Here is a 20,122-nt window from a genome sequence, read left to right as displayed (position 1 = left end):
ACGATAACAGTAGTTCTTGGCTCTGCATCTCTGAGTAGAGGCTTAGAGAGTCCCGAGAAGCAGTGCCATCAGCGTGCACAATATCTGCATCCTCAAAGAGCCACGTAGCGGAGGCTGCATTGACCCCGCACCCTGTGTGTGCCAGCCTTGCCGGGGAGTGCGCGGCCACCTCACACAACAGCTGGATAGTGAGGAACAGCTCCAAAAATGGAGCCAGTGAGGAGGCTTCCCATGCCCCGTTCCTTTATAACAGCTTCTCCCTTGCTTTCCTTGGTAGGTTGTGTACAAAAGGTGACCCCCACTGACTGGTAACAGGGGCAGCTTTCTGCTGCTTATGCAGACATCCCCTTGCTTTAGCTCAAGTAAAAGCACCCCTGTAATAAGAGGTAAGAGGTAAAACCACATGTTCTTTGCTTTCCGCCGGCGATGCGGAGGGACTACAGCTCTGGGAGGGGGACCAGGCTTCTCCCTCGGACTCGGGGTTTATCCCCAGGCGGGGCTGACTGCCCCGCAGCGCACACCTCGCTGTACGGCAGCCAGCGGTCTCACATATACGTAGGTAACCTCAAGAGAAAAGCAAAGCATATACAGATGCGTTCCACCTCTGCCCCATCTCTCGCCTTGTCAAGGTTTTTGCTGCTGCCATGTCTAGAAGCCTGTAAGCAAAATGGCCACATCACAGCGAATTCGGACCCGCGGCTGCTCTGCGCGAGGATGCCAGGATGTGACCCATGTGCTCAGCGTTTGAACTACTTATTCTGAATCAGCTATAAGATCTTGAAGGCATCTAAGCTGGGCAAACCCATGTTTTCTTCTCTGTTATGGTTTGTATTTATGAACATTTCAATTCAAGATATGCTCATTTTTGCCCCAAAATATACGTTGACCGAGCTGTGAGTGCTGAGTAAAGGAACAGCACCATCCTTTACGTGATCAGGGCAGAAATTAAGCTGTATGTTATCTTAATGGTCTGACACTACAAAACTCTCATATTTTTACATTGGAAACTCATTCCAAGGAGACAACAAGCATAACACAACATGGACAGGTACGGAAGTGACAGATAAAAATGTCTAAAATAGATTTTAAAAGACATATATGTATTTCTTTTTCTGCTAAGTGCATCTTCTGGATTTCAGAGCGCATTACTTCTTAGCTCCTGTGCCGTGAGTCAGACGACCTGTGAAACGGGGGTGCACAGACTGTCTAATGGACTTGCTTCCAGGATCTGAGGGGGAAGATGAGGGAAAAGAGAAAAAAGTAGCAATTGTTAGACCTAAGCCTAAGAGACCCCATCTTACTCATTGGTAGGAAAAAATGTATATGCTGCTAAAAGGGGATAAAAAGAGCATAAATTCCACTCAGATGTGCCTCTTGTGAAAAAATGACTAATTACATGACATTGGTAGCTTAAAAATAGACCTTGCTTTAATGGGAAAATATTTTAGAGGTCATTTAAAAAGAAATCAAAAAAACAGGAAAGATGAAGAGAGTATGACTGCTTGCCTGGGTTTTGTTATTTCTTAGAAGTAAACCTCATTTTGGGGGCAGCTTTTGAGAACAGCAGTAAAGCCCGGCACACGTACAATAGCCGTGCTCATGCAAACAAGGGGCCGCAGAGGTCAGAAAACAAGCGCTGAGCGATGGGTAAATGAGCTCAGTCTCTCCCGACCCTCGGGCAAACCCTCCTGTGCTCACCAGTTTCAGAGGGACCCCCCCGGGATTTCCCCCGTGGAAGCAGAAGCCTTTCTGCCCTCTCCCCTGCCTGGAGGGATGCTCCCGGAGGAGGAGAGCCGCCGGCTCCCCGCACACACCAGCAAACCCACTGGTGTGCCCAAGCCTGGGGTGGTGAGCCCAGGAGCGGCCAGGCAGGGTCCTGCAGTCCGGCACCGCTCGTACGCTAGCGGAACGGCGTCACTTTGATACATTTCTTGTGTCGTTGAAATGCACGTCCTGGGCATCTGTAGCTTTACAGGGATGAGCTTTAGCGTGGCAACTGCGTAAGAGCTGCCGTGTGGGTCATCTCTAGTCCAGGAGCCCATCTCCACTGTGCCTGCCAGTTCTGGCACGACGGGTAGGACTCATCATTTTTGGTTCACGTTCTCCTTCGTTTCATAAACCTTTGCCGCTTCTCTTCTGCAGTTGCCCCAGTAGCACGTACGCCCCAAATATCTATTTCTCCAACCATGTGCCTGAACACCTGCAGGATGAGGTTTTTAAAATTTAGTTTATGTACTGAAAACATGAAAAGGATTAATGCAAAGGGGAAATGTTTGATCTCTTTCACCAAATAACCATATCAAAAGCTCTTTTCAACCCCTTCTGTCGAAACATATAAAAGTCATGAACTCCTCAGCTGCTAGCCAAATACATCAGAGCATACGGGCCAAACTGTTGCCCACTGTAAGCTAATGTCCCTCTGCTGATCTGCAGGGACGTGAACTGACTTTCGCCATGCCTGGATTCAGCCTCTGGAGAGCAACAAGGTGTTTGTATGACCGGTAATGCTGTACGTTCTGCAAAGAAATGGGATAAATGCATTTGAAAATCTGTGAATGTATTTGAGAAGAAAAGCTAGCTCCTGAAATACAACAGATATTATCTCCAAGAGAAAGAGACTGCCAGACTGTTTATGTTTGAGATGATTAATAGGAAAAAACCCCACATCTTTTCTAAAAACCTGGGAAATTTTGTTCAAAACCTCACTTTGCTCTGAATACTCTGATTTGGACTTGCTGGTGTTTGCCAGGGAAGGCTGCTCCCCGGTAAAGGAGAAGTTCTCTTCAGGTCCCATTATAAGAACAGCAAAGCTTGATTACGGGAAATTCTCCCTCTCCTCACCTGAGCTGATGGTTCAAAGAGAAAGGAAGAGGTTTCTTTCTTTAATTTTCCACCCTGTATTTTAATTCAGATATTTTCCAGCTAATTTGGAGGGGTACTGAAAAAGGCAAAGTTAAAATTACGAGGGTGCTTTGCAGCTGCAGTGAGGTTTTTTACCAGGGCAGGGACCTCTGGAGGTCATCTGGTCCAACCTCCCTGCTCAAGCAGGGCCACCTAGAGCCAGTTGCCCCACGGTGAGTCTATGCTGAACTTCCCAGTAACCCGCTTTTGCAGGGGCACCTCTGAAAGTGAAACCAGCGGCTCCAGGAAGGTGCCGAGAAGGGGCTGCTGGGCATCAAACCCCGTGCCCAGCTCCTTGCTGGGGCAGGATGGCGTCACACATCACCCTACAAAATCTCTCCTCAGCCACCCTGTATTCTCTGGAGGCTGTGGCTCCTTCTCCTGATGGAATGGCTGTCCCACGGTGTGTTTCTGGTGGTGCCTGGCCCCAAACACGGGTGTCTCCAGGAGAGATGTTGTGTGGATTTGGTGTCTAAGCTCCTGCTGTGGTCCCTGGAGGTCAGGGTGGTCCACGCTGCAGTGGCTGGGAGCCCTGCGTCTGCATCAGGGTGAGCCAAATGGCTCCTTAAATCTTTGCTGACCCCAATCCAGGGTGAACATGGGGGCACCTGCGTGGCAGCACTCCTCCATTTTGGGGCCAGCCCTAGTCCCAGGGTCTTGATTCAGCTTGCTGTTTTAAATGATATTCATTCCATCAGTGTCTGATTTATCATCAAATAATAAAAGCGATGCAGCAAGCCATCCTCTGCTCATCTGTACCCCCTCTCTGCCACAGTCCAGCACTTGGCTCTCCATAATCTTGGACCATGAGAGCTAAATATGCATCTCTCTCCCCACTCCTGCCATCCTCTCTGCCTGGGTCCTTGTAGGTCATTTAACCATGAGAGAAGCTGCCGCTGCTATTGCTGCTGCTGTGTGACGCTCGGTGCCTGTTGTAAACGTGGAATGGTTAAAAGTGTGTTCTCAACATGGTATTTCAACAAAAAAGGCCTCAATGGATAATAGGGCAAGCACATTTCTGAGCTTGGCTTCCCGGGGAAAGCCAGCTTGCGTGCTCACGGGATCTGAATGCAGATTACGCCCTCCTAGCTTTTGAATCTTTTGGCAAACCTTAATCAAACTGGACCGTGGGGAGAAGATGCAAAGAGAATTGAGTTCCTACAAGTTTCACGATAAGGGCAGCTGAGAAGAGCAAAGAGATTACCTAGAAATTACCCCTCAGAGAAAGGCTGCAGCCTGACCTCGCTGCCCATTAGACATGACAAAATCCCACGTGACGGAGCCTGTACAAGTCCCAGCTGCATGGAAACCTTCGGTCAGACCTTGCATCTTCCTGGGTACCACAATCAACTGACCAGGGGCCACAAATGTGGCTTCGTTAGCTCCAGTCCTCGGGGGTGACCTAGGCCAGCCTGCCGGTTCTGGTTTACTCCCCGTCTCTCTGTGCCACGCTGGCAGCGCTGGGGCCCTCCCGGCCCCGGTGCAGCTGCCAGACTGGTGTGAGGGTGCAATAACCAGCCCAAGGCAGTGGTGGAACCACCTGTATTCAGTAGGGGCTTGGAAAGGTGCGGTCCATCAGAAACGTATGTGCCCACAGTGCTGACTACCGCTGTGTTTCTTGAATACAAGGCGATTTTCTTTCCCCTTGGTACCAAGGAGTTTTATGCTGAGTTGACTAAGACTTTCCAGCAGAATAACTTCCCTGGAAGACTAGGAAAGTCAAATATTTCTTAGGATCTCTATCATGTCTGAAATCTCTTTATCCTGCATATGAATTACTTTTTTCCTTTTAAACTGACAAACACACTAAAGCTGAACCCCATGCCTTCCCTCCAAGCTGTTGCTGTTTAGCTGCTCCCCTCTCTACTTAAAAACTTTTTAATTCTTTTTTTTTCAGGCGAGAGCCTGAGGGAGGTCAGCTGGAGCATAAGTGCTCTGCTTTTCCCTTTCATTAGCACAAGTGATGGCTACCCACGGATTTCAAATTTGTTTCAGCTCTTACTGGGAGCTCTTTGCAACCTGAAGCAGGGACTGATTGTCGGTGAAGAGGCTCTGTGACAACAAAGGCAGAAGTCAGGCAGGGAAGGTCTGACGTGGGCTGTCAGAGGTGGTGTCACCGCCAGCTGACCCATCATAAGACCTCCGGGGAAAGCCAACGGGCGCCCTGCTCGGGAGGTTCTAGTGCCCTGCTCCCTGCTAGTTTGTGCTTGGAAACAGATTGACTAACATAATAGAGTGATTTTGTAATCTGTCATAATACCATAAGCTACAGATCCACAGACTTTGACCCCTTGCAGGTATAATGAGCTCCTTTATTCAGCTGCACATGCTCTCTCGATGGGGGAGAGAGAGGGGGGCTTTTTCTAATTATATATCCAAAGCATATGTTTTGCCCAGAAACAAAGCATTATATTCATTAGTAAAATCCTATAAGCTAGGCTCTTTTTATTAGCCAGTTAACTAACTGACAGTTAAGAACGTGTATTAATATCATGGTGTAACCATGCAGTCACTTAATCTGACAGCTTTATTAAAATCATAGCATTGCTCCTCTAAGTCGCTGCAGTGAAAGGCTGTAGCATTTGCATTAGAAACCCTGGTGTTTGGAAATATATAGCTCAGCTGTGAAAAAAATCAATATAACATCATACAAAGTCTCAGCCTAGTGGCGGTCTCTGTTAATCCTTTGACAGAGCTGGAGAAGAGTGCTAAAGGTCCTTGCATTGGTCTTTAAAAATCTGGTCAATCAATCTGAAGTAGGTTTTAGGAGCACACAAAAACATATGTTGGTACATTTTTCCTTTTCCCTTACTAATTCAGAAAATGATCTCATTGTAGCAAAATGCAGAGCATTACACATCTGAAAGACTGATGTGAAACGCTCGGTGGAGTTCGGGCAGGGAGCGTATGCTATGCTGGGGAGAAGGGGGAGCCCCAGTACAGCTGTGGATGTGGCACTGAACACAGCCCTTCCATTTGCTACAGTAGTTTAAAAAGGTAAACGACCTGTATATGGAAAAGCTTAGAAAATAAATACTGATAATGGAACCAATGTCATCACGGTATGATGACATTGTACGAATCAATCTTACACCCTCACCTCACCTAAGTAATAACTCTCTATAGTAGCCCATGTTTGAAAAGGTTGTGGTCGCAGAGTTATGTCACAAAGTACAGTGCTTTCATGAGGAATGATAATAAAAGCTCTACAGAATTACATTATTCCCTTCATTATGCTTGCACAGCCTCTGCATTCGGTTTACAGATCGTTATCACCTGGTGCCTGGCATACAAGATGGAGAATACAATACAGCTTTGGGTTGGTCAGCCTGACAGTTAAAGAGGAAAAAAAAAAGGCAAAGTGGAAATCAGTGAAGAAAAAATAAATATGAAAACACATAATGGTGTTCTTAGAGATCTTTACTTCATACAGATTGGCAGACATCAAGGTAAAATAAAAAAGCTTTAAAATACACCTGCACTGAGCAGCAAAGCTGCCTGTTGTCTGGGCATGCCATTCCCATTGCAGCTGTGAGAGTTGTGCTTAGCTGGGCTGAAGCTATCGTGTATTTGCTGGCCTGACGCGAATCACTCGGTGGTCAGGACCTCCTGGAGTGGTGGCCTGGCCCTATCCATAGCAAAGGTGTGCGTGTCCCCATCCCCCCTAGGTTAGGCTAAATCCCTCTGATTCACACAGTTACCTGCACCCCCTGCCTTCTGTGCCTGAATGTCCCGTGTTCGTTATTTTAGCTCACCGAGCAGAAGATCAGAGTCTGGCACCAAAGGCCATCTTACTCCTGACGCCCCGGGTACACAATTCAGGCAGGCACTCAGCGTGCCCAGAGGTACGCAGCTATAAGTTGCTGATGTTCTATTCCGTCATGAGCTGTCCCAGCTCCTCACCAGTAAATCTCACTGCTGCAGCTGCCCCATACTGTCCCACAGTTGGACTTGATGATCTTAAAGGTCTTTTCCAACCTATACGATTCTGTGATTCTGTGATACTGGGAATGTCACAGGCTGGGCTGCTGCTGTGATGCACCAGGACAGTTTCAGAACACTACCTGGCTCCACCGCTTACAAAAGAGGCTTCACCCCGTCTTCATTTATTGCAGACTTCCCATCTCTTACCATGGGCAGCATTGAAGTACGTGTCACGGAGCTGTGTGGCCAGACTGATCCTGCAGCCAATTTCCATTGCATGAAAGATCTCATCTGGGACGGTTGGGACCAAGCGGAAATCACCTTGGCTGAGGAAGATGACTTTGGGCTGGACATTTCTGACGCAGAAGCAGAAAAGTTGAAGCGTCTTCAAGAGATTGTTGATTACGCTGCAGACAAGAAGGCTGTTCATGAAAAAAAAGTAGGTTTTTGAAGCAAAAACCCCTCCCTATTGGAAGAAGCGGGCTGAAGTCAGTGGGTATGCATGAATATAAGCACACGTTGCTGCCTTCACTGGGCAGAGGCAACAGGAGAGGCTAATAGGAGAGAGCACATGAGCCTAGCCACCTCCTGTAGCCCATTGCCCCCTTTCTCTGCTGTATCTAGCGCTGCTGTGCTAGGGATGTTCAGGGGTATGTCCTGGCCTAGTCCTTCTCGTATCCACCCATGGATCTATTATTGTCCATCTAACCCCTTTATCAACCTGCTGATACCATCTGACTCCCCCAGCCTTGTGTAGCTGCCAGCAACAAAAGTTCACTACCATCTGTATAAAGAATGTCTGTTTTAAACCAATCTCCTACGAGGTTCCTCCAGTTTCCCCCATGCTGATGTTGCAATACTTGCCAGCAGCTCTTCCGCTCGGCTGTTGTTGCCAAAGCTTTGTAAACCTCCAACACGTCCTTTCTCGGCCACCTCCTCTGCAGAGTCCCAGCCTGCCTCCGTGCTCCCTGTAAGATGATCTGAAGACGATCTCCTTCATCGTTTCAGCTGCCCTTCCCTGTGCCTCCTCTAGCTCCGCTTTCTATATCAAGGGTGTGTACCAACAAGCGTCTGCTTTAGCCACAAACGTGAGCTGTAGATCAGTTCAGCCAGCAGGAATATTTTTAAAGTCCCTTTTATTTTTGCCATGACTTCTCTTTGATATTAATTGCTTTTTAATCTTAATGAAAAACAATTTTTATCCTTTGCCTTCTGACACTTTAATCTAAACCCAGACATTCTTGCCCCTTAAAAATAAGCAGAGGACAAAGTAAACCAGAGAACTGTAGTTAATTATAAATCGTCAATGAAGGCCGATAAAAACTCTCTGGAAGCCAGCACAAGCTCCTGTGCATAACATTGCATTCATGGTTTTGCAACTATTTCTTGGGCAAATCTTACACCGTTAGCAGCCAGGCAATGGTGTCAATGCGAATTTCGCCTGATCACTGGCAGCATGATTGAGATTACTGACAAATAAATAAAATGTCAGGGAAAGCCCTTCTTAAACATTCAAACAATATTCGTTAACAAAGGCCAGCCATGGTGAACAGACGGCAGCGTTATGCTGTGCTAAGCTGCTGTATCTTGGAGCAGGCTTGTGGGGTGGACCGTAATATCACACTTCCTGAGCATTTTCTGAGCAGCAGAGGAGTAAACAATACTTCTAATGCGAAATCAGAGGTAAAATGAATTAGGTGGTGATAACCCTTTAAAAAGAAAAGGTATTTTGTGAGTTTCTGTGCAAAGACCATTTGAGCTCTAAGCTTCATAATCAGCTTGGAAAATAGTTTAACCCGCAGGAATCTTTGTGACTTACTTCTGTCTTCCCCAATTTGCAAGGTCAGCTATCAAAACAGGTATTGTTTGAAGAGCTCTGAATGCCAAGTAGTAAGCATAATTTACAAATTATTTTCCGTTTCTAAAGCCAGTGCCTTTGCATCATTTTTAGGCCATGTTTAAAAATACGGCACAAAATAGTTGATTTAAACAAAAATGGGAAACTCGGAGGAAAAGGGGGGGGAAGGACTTTTCAGATAATCCACTTACTGCATCTTTGTTGTGCCTATCCTCATAATACCCCTGAGTCCCAGTTGCTGGATTTAACCGCAACACTTACTCATTTCCAGAGAAGCAGCAGGCGCGCTCCAGCTTTCATTGTTCGTATTCCCAACATCAGTGCCCTGTTCTGGTGCCTGTGAAGCCTTGCGGCAAAGCCTGCACCTCCTCGAGGGCCAAACCCTCACAGTTGCTCCCTGTGTGAGGCTGGGGGAAAGGTAGAGAAAAGGAGAGAGAGAAAGAAGAGAAAGAGAGAAAGGAAGAGAGGAGGAGAGAAAGATGAGAAAAGAGAAAGAATAAAGAGGAAAAAGGTCAGCATTTTGGACCTAGGTCAGTGGAAACCCTCAACCCCCAAAGCACTGCGCAGCTTCAGTATTGCATCCCCACAATTACTCCCTCGCACCCACCAGGAAAGAAGAAAGTAGGCCAAAATGCCAACCAAATCGATTCCTGGTGTAACTCAATCGTTGGGTTGTCTGCTAAGGGTAAGACTCCAGGGAATCACAGCCCCAACATCACAGATGAGCTTATGAGGTGCATAAGCTCTTATCCTCCCACTCTCCTGGGTCTTCTGGCACCGCACTTTGCTCAGGAGCATTGTGGGGTTTTGGGCTGCCATTAACCTCTACACAGCTGAGATACAAGCTGCCAGCAACTTGCTCTAGTACCTTTTTCCTGAATTTGTCACCTCTCGGCAGGAAAATCCCCCAGTCTCCTGTCATCTGTAACTACCCTCCGCATGAAGTTCTGCAGTACTCGGCGCACTGCCCAGGAAAGCTCCGTTTCCCCATCCTAGAGATTTCCACACCACTGCCATTCAGCACTTCTCCCCCGCCTCCCCCATCCCATTGCTATCGGTCTGGCCCAATTCTTGTGCCTAGTCTGGAGTGGATCTGCGGAAGTTTTTGTGGAAATGGCACCAAAATGTTAGGAAGCATGCCAAGGAGAACATGATACATATCTTTTCTCACCCCTGTTTGGAAGCAAATCAGACATTGGGGAACGCAAGAATGTGGTAATCCCAACCAGAGGGAGTTACACTCTTGTGGGCACTCCAAGAAGAGGTTAAAACATGGGACCTTTCTTCCTTGTATGGTCACGTTAGATGTGTTGTACAGCCCAACTCCTCTACGGTCCTGGCCAACTGCTAGTTTTATTCCCATCGAAACCAACGTGCAAATCCAAAGAAGACAGGTCCACTGTGGTCTCAGGGTGGATCACTGGGCCATCAGTTTGAATCCGGCCTCTCTGCCAGAAATAAATAAAATAGCAGCAATAAAAGGTGCCAGTGAGAAAGGCAGTGGTGTTTGCAGGGAAGTGGGTGCAGGCACTCCCCTGCCCTAGTGGAACTAGCTGCAGGCACCTTCCCTCCCATAGTGTAGTTCTCTTCATGAGAGTCTTTTTTTGGTTCATGGCTCTTCAGGTTGGTCACACGCAACTTTTGCTGGCTGGAACTAATTGAATGGACCATCTTGTGTCACAAGACACACACAGAGGAAGAACATTTCTAAAATAGCTGGGCCAAACACAAAGGCTCCTGTGTGACACTGCCTGCAGAGTGGACCAGGAGCAGAACAAAGGCAGGGATCTGCCTGGCCACCCAACACCGCCGGGCAGCCTGAGGTGGATCCCAGCTACACACGCAGCGCAGATCCTGCTGCCTTTCTCACGCCTGTAGCTTTTCCATGGCTACAGGTGCTTCTGAAGCTCTTACAAAGAGCTATTTTGTTAGCAATGCCCATTTCAATGAAATATGCCATGCAAACCTGTTATCTTCTCTCTTTCTCTCCTACACACACTAAGAGCCTTCTTCCTTTGTTGGTTTAATGACCCAGATATGCTAGACTTATATAATGTGACTCTGCATTTTGCTGGAAACTAATATACCTATAAAACTGGCAAATTGTTGGAAATCCATCATCTTCTTATCAGACTTGTTTGGCAATGGCGTGAGCTGGAGAACTTCCCAGCACTGTGTTGGATTGCCATCGTTGCAGAAAAAGTTAGTCGAAGCATAGCTTAAACGCGAATAGCTAGAGTAGACAAAGCCTACAGATTGTGGTATATGAACTCTAAAAACTGTATTAAAACATGCTGAGTAGCTAACTATAGAGCTGGCCGAAACTGACCGAAACCGAAAAGAGCATGTGAAACAGGATATAGGACCACTGTATATTGTATAAGAAGGTGACCACTTAGCGACCGCTCAGTAACGAACCAGCAAGCAAATCAAACCAATAAAAGGGAAGAAGACCCCAGACCTTAATATCACTATTGGTCTGAACTGTTGCGTGAGGGGTTTGGAACTTAGATTGTAAAGGTCTAATTGCCCAGGGGTTTCTGTGCTTGGGGTCCCTCTTCGCAGTCACCCAGCTCGAGCTGTAGTGCTATTAATAAAAAGGACTTTATAGAAGCATCTCTTTTTGGCTTATTGATCCATCGGAAACCTAGAGTCGAACCCTGTTATGGTGGCTGGCATGCGTAATTTCCGTAACAGTTTGGCGACCCAGATGGCACTCTAGGCAACCACCGTTGGATGTCAGACCCTCTCGTCTCCAAATGTCCAGCTGCCGGCATCGGGTGAGTTCACCTGGGAACTTCGGGGATGGGAGGTGCCAACTGGGAGTGTAAAAATTCCGCTGCTAAATTCTGGATATTCTGGGTTCGAGTGGGTTCAAGTCCCAGCTCGGAAGCACGCTAGGAGAGGTGTGCACGGCCTGATCAGTGTAAGGAACATGAATTTGGCATACAGATACGGGGAATGTACCTGGCATAGAGAAGGGGACACCCTTAGCCGAGGTACTAGAAAACTGGAGGAAAACAGATGGCACTGCAAGCCTGTCAAAAAACCGAGCAATAGCATTGCGCCAGGAGGAATGGCTGGCGATGACTGGATGGTGGGGGTGGGCCCATGAAGGATCCTTTGACCAAAAGAAATTAACTTTACTATGACATATTCTAGAAGATGAAAAACCTTATCAAATGGATTTTTGGTATGTATGGGACAATTGGGCATATGACGGCCATAAAGAAGGTGGTCACAGAATCACAGAATCATATAGGTTGGAAAAGACCTTTAAGATCATCGAGTCCAACCATAAACCTAACACTGCCAAAACCACCACTACACCATGTCTCTAAGCACCTCATCCAAACGTCCTTTAAATACCTCCAGGGATGGCGACTCAACCACTTCCCTGGGCAGCCTGGTCAGAAAAGTTTACAAAGAACCTGGGTTACAACTCTAGCTGCAGCAGTCGTAAGTGATCCAGCAGATATTCTTGGGGAACCTGCTCCACCCTATGCACCTCCCTCTCCGCTTTCTCCTAACCCATCTTTTGCTACTGCTCTGCCACTCCTCCAGCTACTGGTTCTGCTAATGTTCTTCCAAATCCAGCTGCGATGCAGCCTGTAGCAGGGGGAGCTAGCGCTCCTCCTCCGGTATTGCATGTATTTACTAATCAACCCTGGAATCCAGGAGATCTAGCTGTGTGGGGGAGTAAAATGCCTAGATTGGGAAAATGTGGATTGGTGTGCCCAATTATTTTCAAACATTTGTACTGGATATAATCCACCATGGGGGGGATATTCAAATATTATTGAAGGAGTTATTTCGATCTGATGAAAGGGATAAAATAATTGACAAGGATGCAGAATTGATGCGACAGGCTGGGGGAAACAGGAATCCTTGGCCAGCAAATGATCCAAATTGGGATTATAATAATGCAGGAGACAGAGCCAACTGTCAGACAGCGATTTGGAGTTTAGTGGAAGCTATTAGTGCTTGTGGAGAATTGGGAGTGAACTGGACGAAAGTACAGGAATGTAGGCAGAGGCTAGATGAACACTCTAGTGACTACCGGGGACGATTACGGTGAGCTTTATTAAAAGATGGAGGAATGACAGCGCAGAACTTTAACAATGAGCTAGCGGCAAGCATATTTGTTGATCAAGCTGCACCAGATATACAGAAATATTTTAAAGAACATATGCCTGGGTGGCAAGGGGAGACATTACGAAAGATCCTAAGCATGGTGGTGTTTATGTTCGATGGACGGGAGGAAAAACATAGAGCTGAACTGGCAAAGGAAAAGAAACAGGAAAAGCAACAAGAAGCTAGTCTTTTAGCGGCAGCACTGGCACCGAGTTTACAACTAAGAGGGCGAGAGAGGGGATTTCCCCCTCGAAGAGAACAAAACAGGGAAAGAGGTAGGTCAGACTGGAGATTTGAAAGGGGAATGAGAAGACTTGGAAACAACTGGGAGGAAAAGTGTCATTACTGTGGGAAACTTGCTCACTGGCAAAGAGAATGCCTGCTTCGTCCGAGGGGGCCTCGAAGGGAGCCGGACATGGGAGGTGTAAGACAGGAATCAAGAAGTAATCCGCAATGACTGGAGGCAGGGGACTCAGAAGATTCTGTGGAAATTGGAGTCTATGCGATGCGCAAAGCTCAGCTGAATCATACGGGACGTAATAGGGAAAGTAGAAGGCAAGGAAGCTGAATTTTTAGTCGACACAGGAGCAACAGTATCACTTTTCAATTTTGTACCAAAGGGATCTGTATCACAGGACAAAGTATTTTTAATTCAAGGGGTAACGGGAAAAGAAGAACATGTTTTAAGTAAACCATTACTATTAACAATAGGCAATAAAGCGGGGCGGGGAACATTTGTCATAGCGGAAGAGTCCCCAGCTTGCTTATCAGGCAGCCATCTCCTCCAAACCCTGGCTGTGCACCTGCCTCTGTCACCCGGGGCACTGACGGGTACCGGCGGGGAGGGCGAGCCGGAACACGCCGGCCCCGGCTCCCCAGAGCCATCGCCCCCCGGAAGCGGTGCCCGCGGAACTGTGCCGTAACTCGGCAGCGGGCGCGCGACCGCTGAGGTCGGCGCAACCCTGAGACGTAAAAAGCGGGGAGGGGCGCCCCCTGCTGGAAGGCGGGGTCCTCTCCCCGGGAAGCAGGGGGACTTGGAAACCACGCGGTCCCTGCCCGAGGGCCCTCGGCAGCGTGCCGGTCCCCACGCCGTGCCCCGGTGTCGGGGTTCAGCCCCCGCCGGCAGCCGAGACCCACGCAGCCGCTCGCTCCCCCCGGTGGGATGGGGAGAGAGTCGGAAGCGCACAAGTAAGAAAACGCGTGGGTTGAGATAAGAACAGTTTAATAATTGGGGGGAAAAATTGTAATGAAAAGGAAGACAACAAGAGAGCGGGAGAGGAACAAAACCCAGGAAAAAACAGTGATGCAACCGCTCACCACCCGCCCACCGATGCCCAGCCCGTCCCCGAGCAGCAATCGCTGCCCCCCGGCCAACTCCTCCCATTTCTATACTGAGCATGACACCATATGGTATGGAACAGCCCTTTGGGCAGTTGGGGTCAGCTGTCCTGGCTGTGCCCCCTCCCAGCTTCTTTCCCACATTCGCTGTGCTTATTACACAGGTAAAGGGAATATCTAAGTCTGTACAGCCCCATTGCGAGTGGAGAGAAAACCTCTATTTTAACTTGTCACAAACCATAGTCCAAATTACTAAGAAAACTAACTGTTGGGTATGTACTCGCCTCCCAAGTCACTCAGCATTCCCCTGCAAGGGGTCCCTACACCAAACAACTACTTTCCATCGAGACCACATTGATTCACAACAACGGGAGGTGGTAATCCCAGGAGCAAAGAGCAAATATGCAACATGCGTAAAACGTCAGGCCCTCCCCAGTCAGCTTAAGCTCCTATACAATGGTACTAGCCTTGTGGGCAACTTGAATGATTGTAACCAAACGACGACAACAGGAATAGTGGGAATACTTGGGGACTTTTCCAATACACCTTGGCCTGTACCTGAGGGAAAAGGGCGGTTTTAGATATGTGGTAAGAGAGCTCGCAAAACATTACCAGGAGACTGGTCGGGAACCTGTACCTTAGGAGCTGTTACTCCTCATATTTCTGTGTTCTCAAATTTGACTATGGAATCAGGATCATGGTTATGAACATTTGTTCATAGGACGAAACGTAGTAATCCTCTAGTAGAAAGGCTGACTGCATTCCACTCCTTCGCTAGATGGTTTCTTCCCTGGTTGGGAGCGAGCGAATTAGAAAAGGCGTTAGTTAACGTTGCAGCAGCAACAGAAATTCTTAGCAATAACATTGCTGATGCAATTATGGCATTACAAGAAGAGGTTTCACAACTCTCCAAAATTACACTGCAAAATAGAATGGCATTAGATACTTTGTTAACTTCACAAGGGGGAGTATGTACAATTATTAATACCAGTTGTTGCATGTACGTTGACCAGAGTGAAGGATTTCAGCTGATGTCCGGAAGTTGTGGGAACAAGTAAAATTAATGCATGAAGTACAATTGGACAATACTTCAGCAGGATTCCAAGAAGTATGGTCTTGGCTCACCTCCTGGGTACCAGATTTAGGACCTGGGGCAAAATGAATTCTTTATGGGTTATTAATTTTTACAATGACCTTTGTAATACTGTTTGTTTGTATTCAGTGTGGTAACATTTGCTGTACTCAACCGTGTTCACACCTCAGAGGCTACAAATATTCTGCTCCCAAATGATAACAGGAATGTTAATAAAAACAAAGGGAGGACCACTGGAGAAAAAGTTAGTTGAAACATAGCGCTAGCAAATCAAACATGAATAGCTAGAGTAGACAAAGCCTACAGATTGTGGTATATGAACTCTAAAAACTGTACTAAAACATGTCGAATAGCTAACTATAGAGCTGGCCGAAACTGACCTAAGAGCATGTGAAACAGGATATAGAACCACTGTATATTGTATAAGAAGGTGACCACTTAGCGACCGCTCAGTAACGAACCAGCAAGCAAATCAAACCAATAAAAAGCAAGAAGACCCCAGACCTTAATATCACTATTGGTCTGAACTGTCGCATGAGGGGCAGGGAACTTAGATTGTAAAGGTCTAATTGCCCAGGGATTTCTGTGCTTGGGGTCCCTCTTCGCAGTCACCCAGCTCGAGCTGTAGCGCTATTAATAAAAAGGACTTTATAGAAGCATCTCTTTTTGGCTTATTGATCCATCGGAAACCTAGAGTCGAACCTGTTATGGTGTCTGGCATGCGTAATTTCCATAACACCATCTGCCGGCCAGTGTCTACCTCTGGAAACGCCTGCTCTCCAGACTCCATCGGCTGCGGGAAGGCAGTCCACCACCTCACAGAAGATCAGGAAGGTCATGACGTCTGGGACACAAGTTCCCACAGCTGTAGGTGTATCTGCTAGATTGTACTTTCCATTTCATAATCACCAAACCTTCCGTTTGGAAACTATGTATCTGTTACACCTGAAATGTTCTAAACCATTCCTACCAGCTAAAACAGTCTGACTGCCATCTTTGGTACCTTACCAGGTTTGTTGTTGCTTTTCTTCCACAGAGATTATGGGATCTTGTCAAAGCACTCTTTCTCCTGCCAGTAATTTGGGTCTCTGGCTTGTGTGGTTAGGAATTAAGGTAGGATTGAACTCAGTAGGCTGCATTTTTGTAATATTCCCTTGATAAAAGCCTGAAGGTGCACGCTTGGTAGAGGTGGTCAGCAGCTGACAATCTCCCATGAGATTGGAAACATCACCAGTGGATGTGCAAGAGCTGTTGGTGACTGCGAAACCACTGCGCAAATGACCACGCGCATTACACCATGCAATTTGAACCTGGTGCAGGGTGCTGAAGGGAAGCCAGGCGGACCACAGGGCTGTGCTGTGAGATGCCGGGGGCAGCCCCCGTGGCCGCAGTAACCCATTTGCACAGACCCTGCCCACGTGGAAGGGCCCACTACAACTGCTAGTAGCATGGCAGTGCCGCATCGCGAAAAAGGGCACTTTTGTGAGTTGACACAATGGGTGCTTAAAGTATTCTGAGAGCATTTGGGGAAAATCAAATTCCTCTAGTTTAGAAATAGTTACCCACTGGGGAGTTCCCATAACGCTGTCTTTACCTCCTGTGGATCCGGCTGCCCCCGAAATCCAAGCAGGTGGGGTTGCTTTTACCTGGCTGACCTTCCAGACAGGCTGTTGGTGGAAAAAGCAACATTGCTTCTCCCTTTCCCCTGGGAAGAAAGGGATCACCATCACCGTTTATGGGGAAATCGTGTATGTAAGGAATGGCACTCAAACAAACTATCGGGGTTTATGCTAGCATAAAGCCCAATAGCAGTGAGCAGCGGGCCTCTGCTCACTGCTATTCAATTACTGGGCAACCCACCTCCTGCCCGGGGAGCCCTGCACTACAAAAGCTGGACAGCAGGAATTATTTTTGTCAGGCCCTCCTTTCCAGTGGCTCCTGGCTAATAGCTGGAACAGGTTGGCAGGGGGAAAGCAGAGACAGGATGAGGCCAAGAGCAACCCCCTAGGATTCCCTCACTAGGTCAGTTAATGCCACAGGCAACCCCCTCACACGCCAATAGGGCAAAGAAGCGATGTTGCCAACAACTTACAGAAAATCCATAGCTGGGCTCCAAAACAATGGCATTAAGAAGCAGTCTCAGGATCTGCAACATGAGCGATGCCTGCTTTCCTCCTGATCTGGCTCCTGTGATCACCTGAATGCATCAACCAGAGGTTTTCCACAGGGCACTTACCCACACCGTCTCCCATGTGGATTTTGCAGTGCCTAGTAAGATCTTGGCTCACCCACTGCTGGGCCTTCAAGCTGGTGCACCCACAAGCCTTCCTCATCTAACAGGTTGCTTTCACAAAACCTGTAGGAATTTAATTGTCTCTGAGAGCTCTGTCCCTTTATCTGATGGAACTAACAGACTCAACAACTGAACACGGTTGCAGAAAGAGCATTTCCTCTGCTTACAAAACTGAGCTAAGTACATGTGCAGGTTTTTGCCTGTCTTGCATCTTTTTTACTGTACAGAAGCTTTTCACTGCCTCACTGTGAAACATTAAGAACTAGAAACCCACAGAGGGAGGTGAGTTTCATGCATTCAGGTATATTCCAAAACAGCTACTGCAAGAGTTGTCATCACTGCAGAGGGCGTACAATACTCAAAGGCAGTGTATATAGCAAAAGACATAGAAGGAAATACCTTTAACTTTGCCTATGAAGCCTGCAAGCATCTAACTGGGAACAATTACAAAGAGTACCAATGAAAAAAAAAAATATTTTTTAAAAAACATTTTAATTAACACAAAATCCTTTCCCAGAAAAATTAAAGAGATTTCTTCCATCTGTGGATTACTGTATCATGGCACCAGGACATTTGGTGCCGCTCATTGGTTGTGGCGTTATTACCTTTCTCTCCACTTCCCACATCAGTCTTCTTCATGTTGGGACAGCACTTCTTTCCCACTAAGGTATGCCTAATGCTTCCCTTGCGTGTGATGCCATCACCACCTGTGTGTCATGTTTTCCCATAGTCCGAACTTACAAGTACTGAACCTGTGAGATATTTACGAGATCACATTTATGAGTGGCTGTGCGCTGGACCGTGAAGCTGCAGAGACGGGCATATTCTCATGAATGGGCATGATTAGCAACCTTTTCTACTTCAAAGAGGTACCTTGCCATTAATGGTGTAATGAATGCCAACAGAGTATCTGCCTTTTGATTTCACACCTTTAGGGTCACATCCTCTCGTAGAGTATGATCATTCCTGCAACTAAATTCCGAATTAGACACATTTTAAATGTTTGCCCTCACAGGGCTGCTCAGGGTTCACCCTCCGAATCCTGAGGACTTCATACGTCTGAACTACTTCCCTCATCCAAGTTCTTACACATCTTAAGAACACCGTGCCTTTTTGTCCCTTATTTACTCGCTGAATGCTGCTTCCCTGCATCGCCTTCCTCTCTTCCCTAGCCCTACACCTGCAGCCTTCCCCACCGCAGACCTCACTGCCCCATGCCCGGCGCAAACCACAGCCGCTCCCGCAGAGCAGCCCAGCTTCAGTCCCACTCGAGATGAAACCAGCACTCCCCCCACAAGCTCCTCTGCACACCGCAAGACGCCCGTCGCGGCCCTCCCGGCCTCAAAGCCCCAGCACTTCCCGGGGCCGTCTCCTTGGCGCGGGGATGAGGGCAGGCAAGAACAGGCGGGGCGCCACCCCGGGGCGCGGGCGCCATCTTGCGGGAAGAGGCGGCGGCCGGGGGCAAGGCGGGGGTCAGCACCCCGCTCCCTGCTGCCCATCGCTTTCGGCCGCCCGCCCGCGGGAGCCGGGCGGCGTCACGGCGCCCCTCGGGACGGGGCCAGGGGCGGGGCCGGGGCCGGGACGGGCCGGGCCGGGCCGGGCCGGGCCGGGCCGGGCCGGGCCGGGCCGGGAACGCCCCCGCGCCCCCGCCCCCCCCGGGCTCTCCTCAGGCGCCTCTCGCGGCGCGGCGCAAGGCGAGGGGCGGGGCTTTCGGCGAGCTAATCAGCGGCCGGGCGGGGGTGTGGGTGGGGGGGTGCGTGCGCGCGCGTGCCGCCCATGACGCCACAATGCCTATGGTGGCTGCACAGTGACACGTCTCCTTCCGCGGCGGCGCCCGGGAGGGGGCGGGGGAGCGCCCGTTCTCGCGGGATCCCGCAGCGGCTGGCTCGGCCCCGCGCGAGCCGGGACGGCGAGACCGGGCGGCCGGCGGGGACGCCAGCGGCGGGGGTAGGCGGTCGGCGCGGCGCGGCGCTGGGCAGCCATGGCGGGGCAGCAGTTCCAGTACGACGACAGCGGCAACACGTTCTTCTACTTCCTCACCAGCTTCGTGGGGCTCATCGTCATCCCCGCCACCTACTACCTGTGGCCGCGGGACCAGCACGCCGGTGAGCGGCCCTGCCCCGGGCCCGGCCTGCGCCTCCGCCTGCTACCACGGGCGCCACCTCCCCTCCCCCTGCACCCCCCCTTCCCCCCCGCCGGCGGCGCGCGCCCCCGCCCCCGCGCCGCGGCGGAGCCGGGCCGTGCCTCCGCCGGGCCCGCAGCGCCGCCGTTCCGCTCCGCTCCGCCCCGCCTGGGGCGCCCGGGCGGCTGTGCGGGGAGCCCGGCGGAGCGCGCCCCCGGGGGCTGCCGCTTCTGGGGGCCGCCGGGCGCGCGGTGTGGTCGGTGTCAGCCATTGAGCGGTAGCCGGGGGCAGACGGCGAACGGGAGGGTCCGAGCCCGCCTCCCCCAAGGCGCGCTCTGCTCCGCGCCTCTGCTCTTGCAGAGTCATTGCCGCGCTGGGCTCCAGTGCTTTGGTTTGGGTTTTTTGGTGTTTGTTTTTTCTTGCCCCCCCGGGGTGTTTCAGGGCGGATGACCTAAATTT

The 20,122-nt window shown here is 49.3% G+C and overlaps 1 protein-coding gene across 1 annotated transcript in view; it reads left to right on the top strand.

Moving 5' to 3' along the window:
* The first annotated feature begins 19,323 nt into the window (after positions 1 to 19,323).
* Positions 19,324 to 20,122, top strand: part of SEC63 (SEC63 protein translocation regulator) — a 65,776-nt gene continuing 64,977 nt past the window's right edge. The window contains exon 1 of the mRNA XM_075498494.1: positions 19,324 to 19,646. Coding sequence (XP_075354609.1) covers positions 19,523 to 19,646 — 124 coding nt within the window. The 5' untranslated portion in view covers positions 19,324 to 19,522. The remainder of the gene's footprint in view (positions 19,647 to 20,122) is intronic.

This window comes from Mycteria americana, chromosome 3 (genome assembly GCF_035582795.1).
Source record: "Mycteria americana isolate JAX WOST 10 ecotype Jacksonville Zoo and Gardens chromosome 3, USCA_MyAme_1.0, whole genome shotgun sequence".
Classification (NCBI taxonomy): Eukaryota; Metazoa; Chordata; class Aves; order Ciconiiformes; family Ciconiidae; genus Mycteria; species Mycteria americana.
Note: the sequence above shows the minus strand (reverse complement) of the source record. Positions and strands in the feature narration are given on the sequence as shown.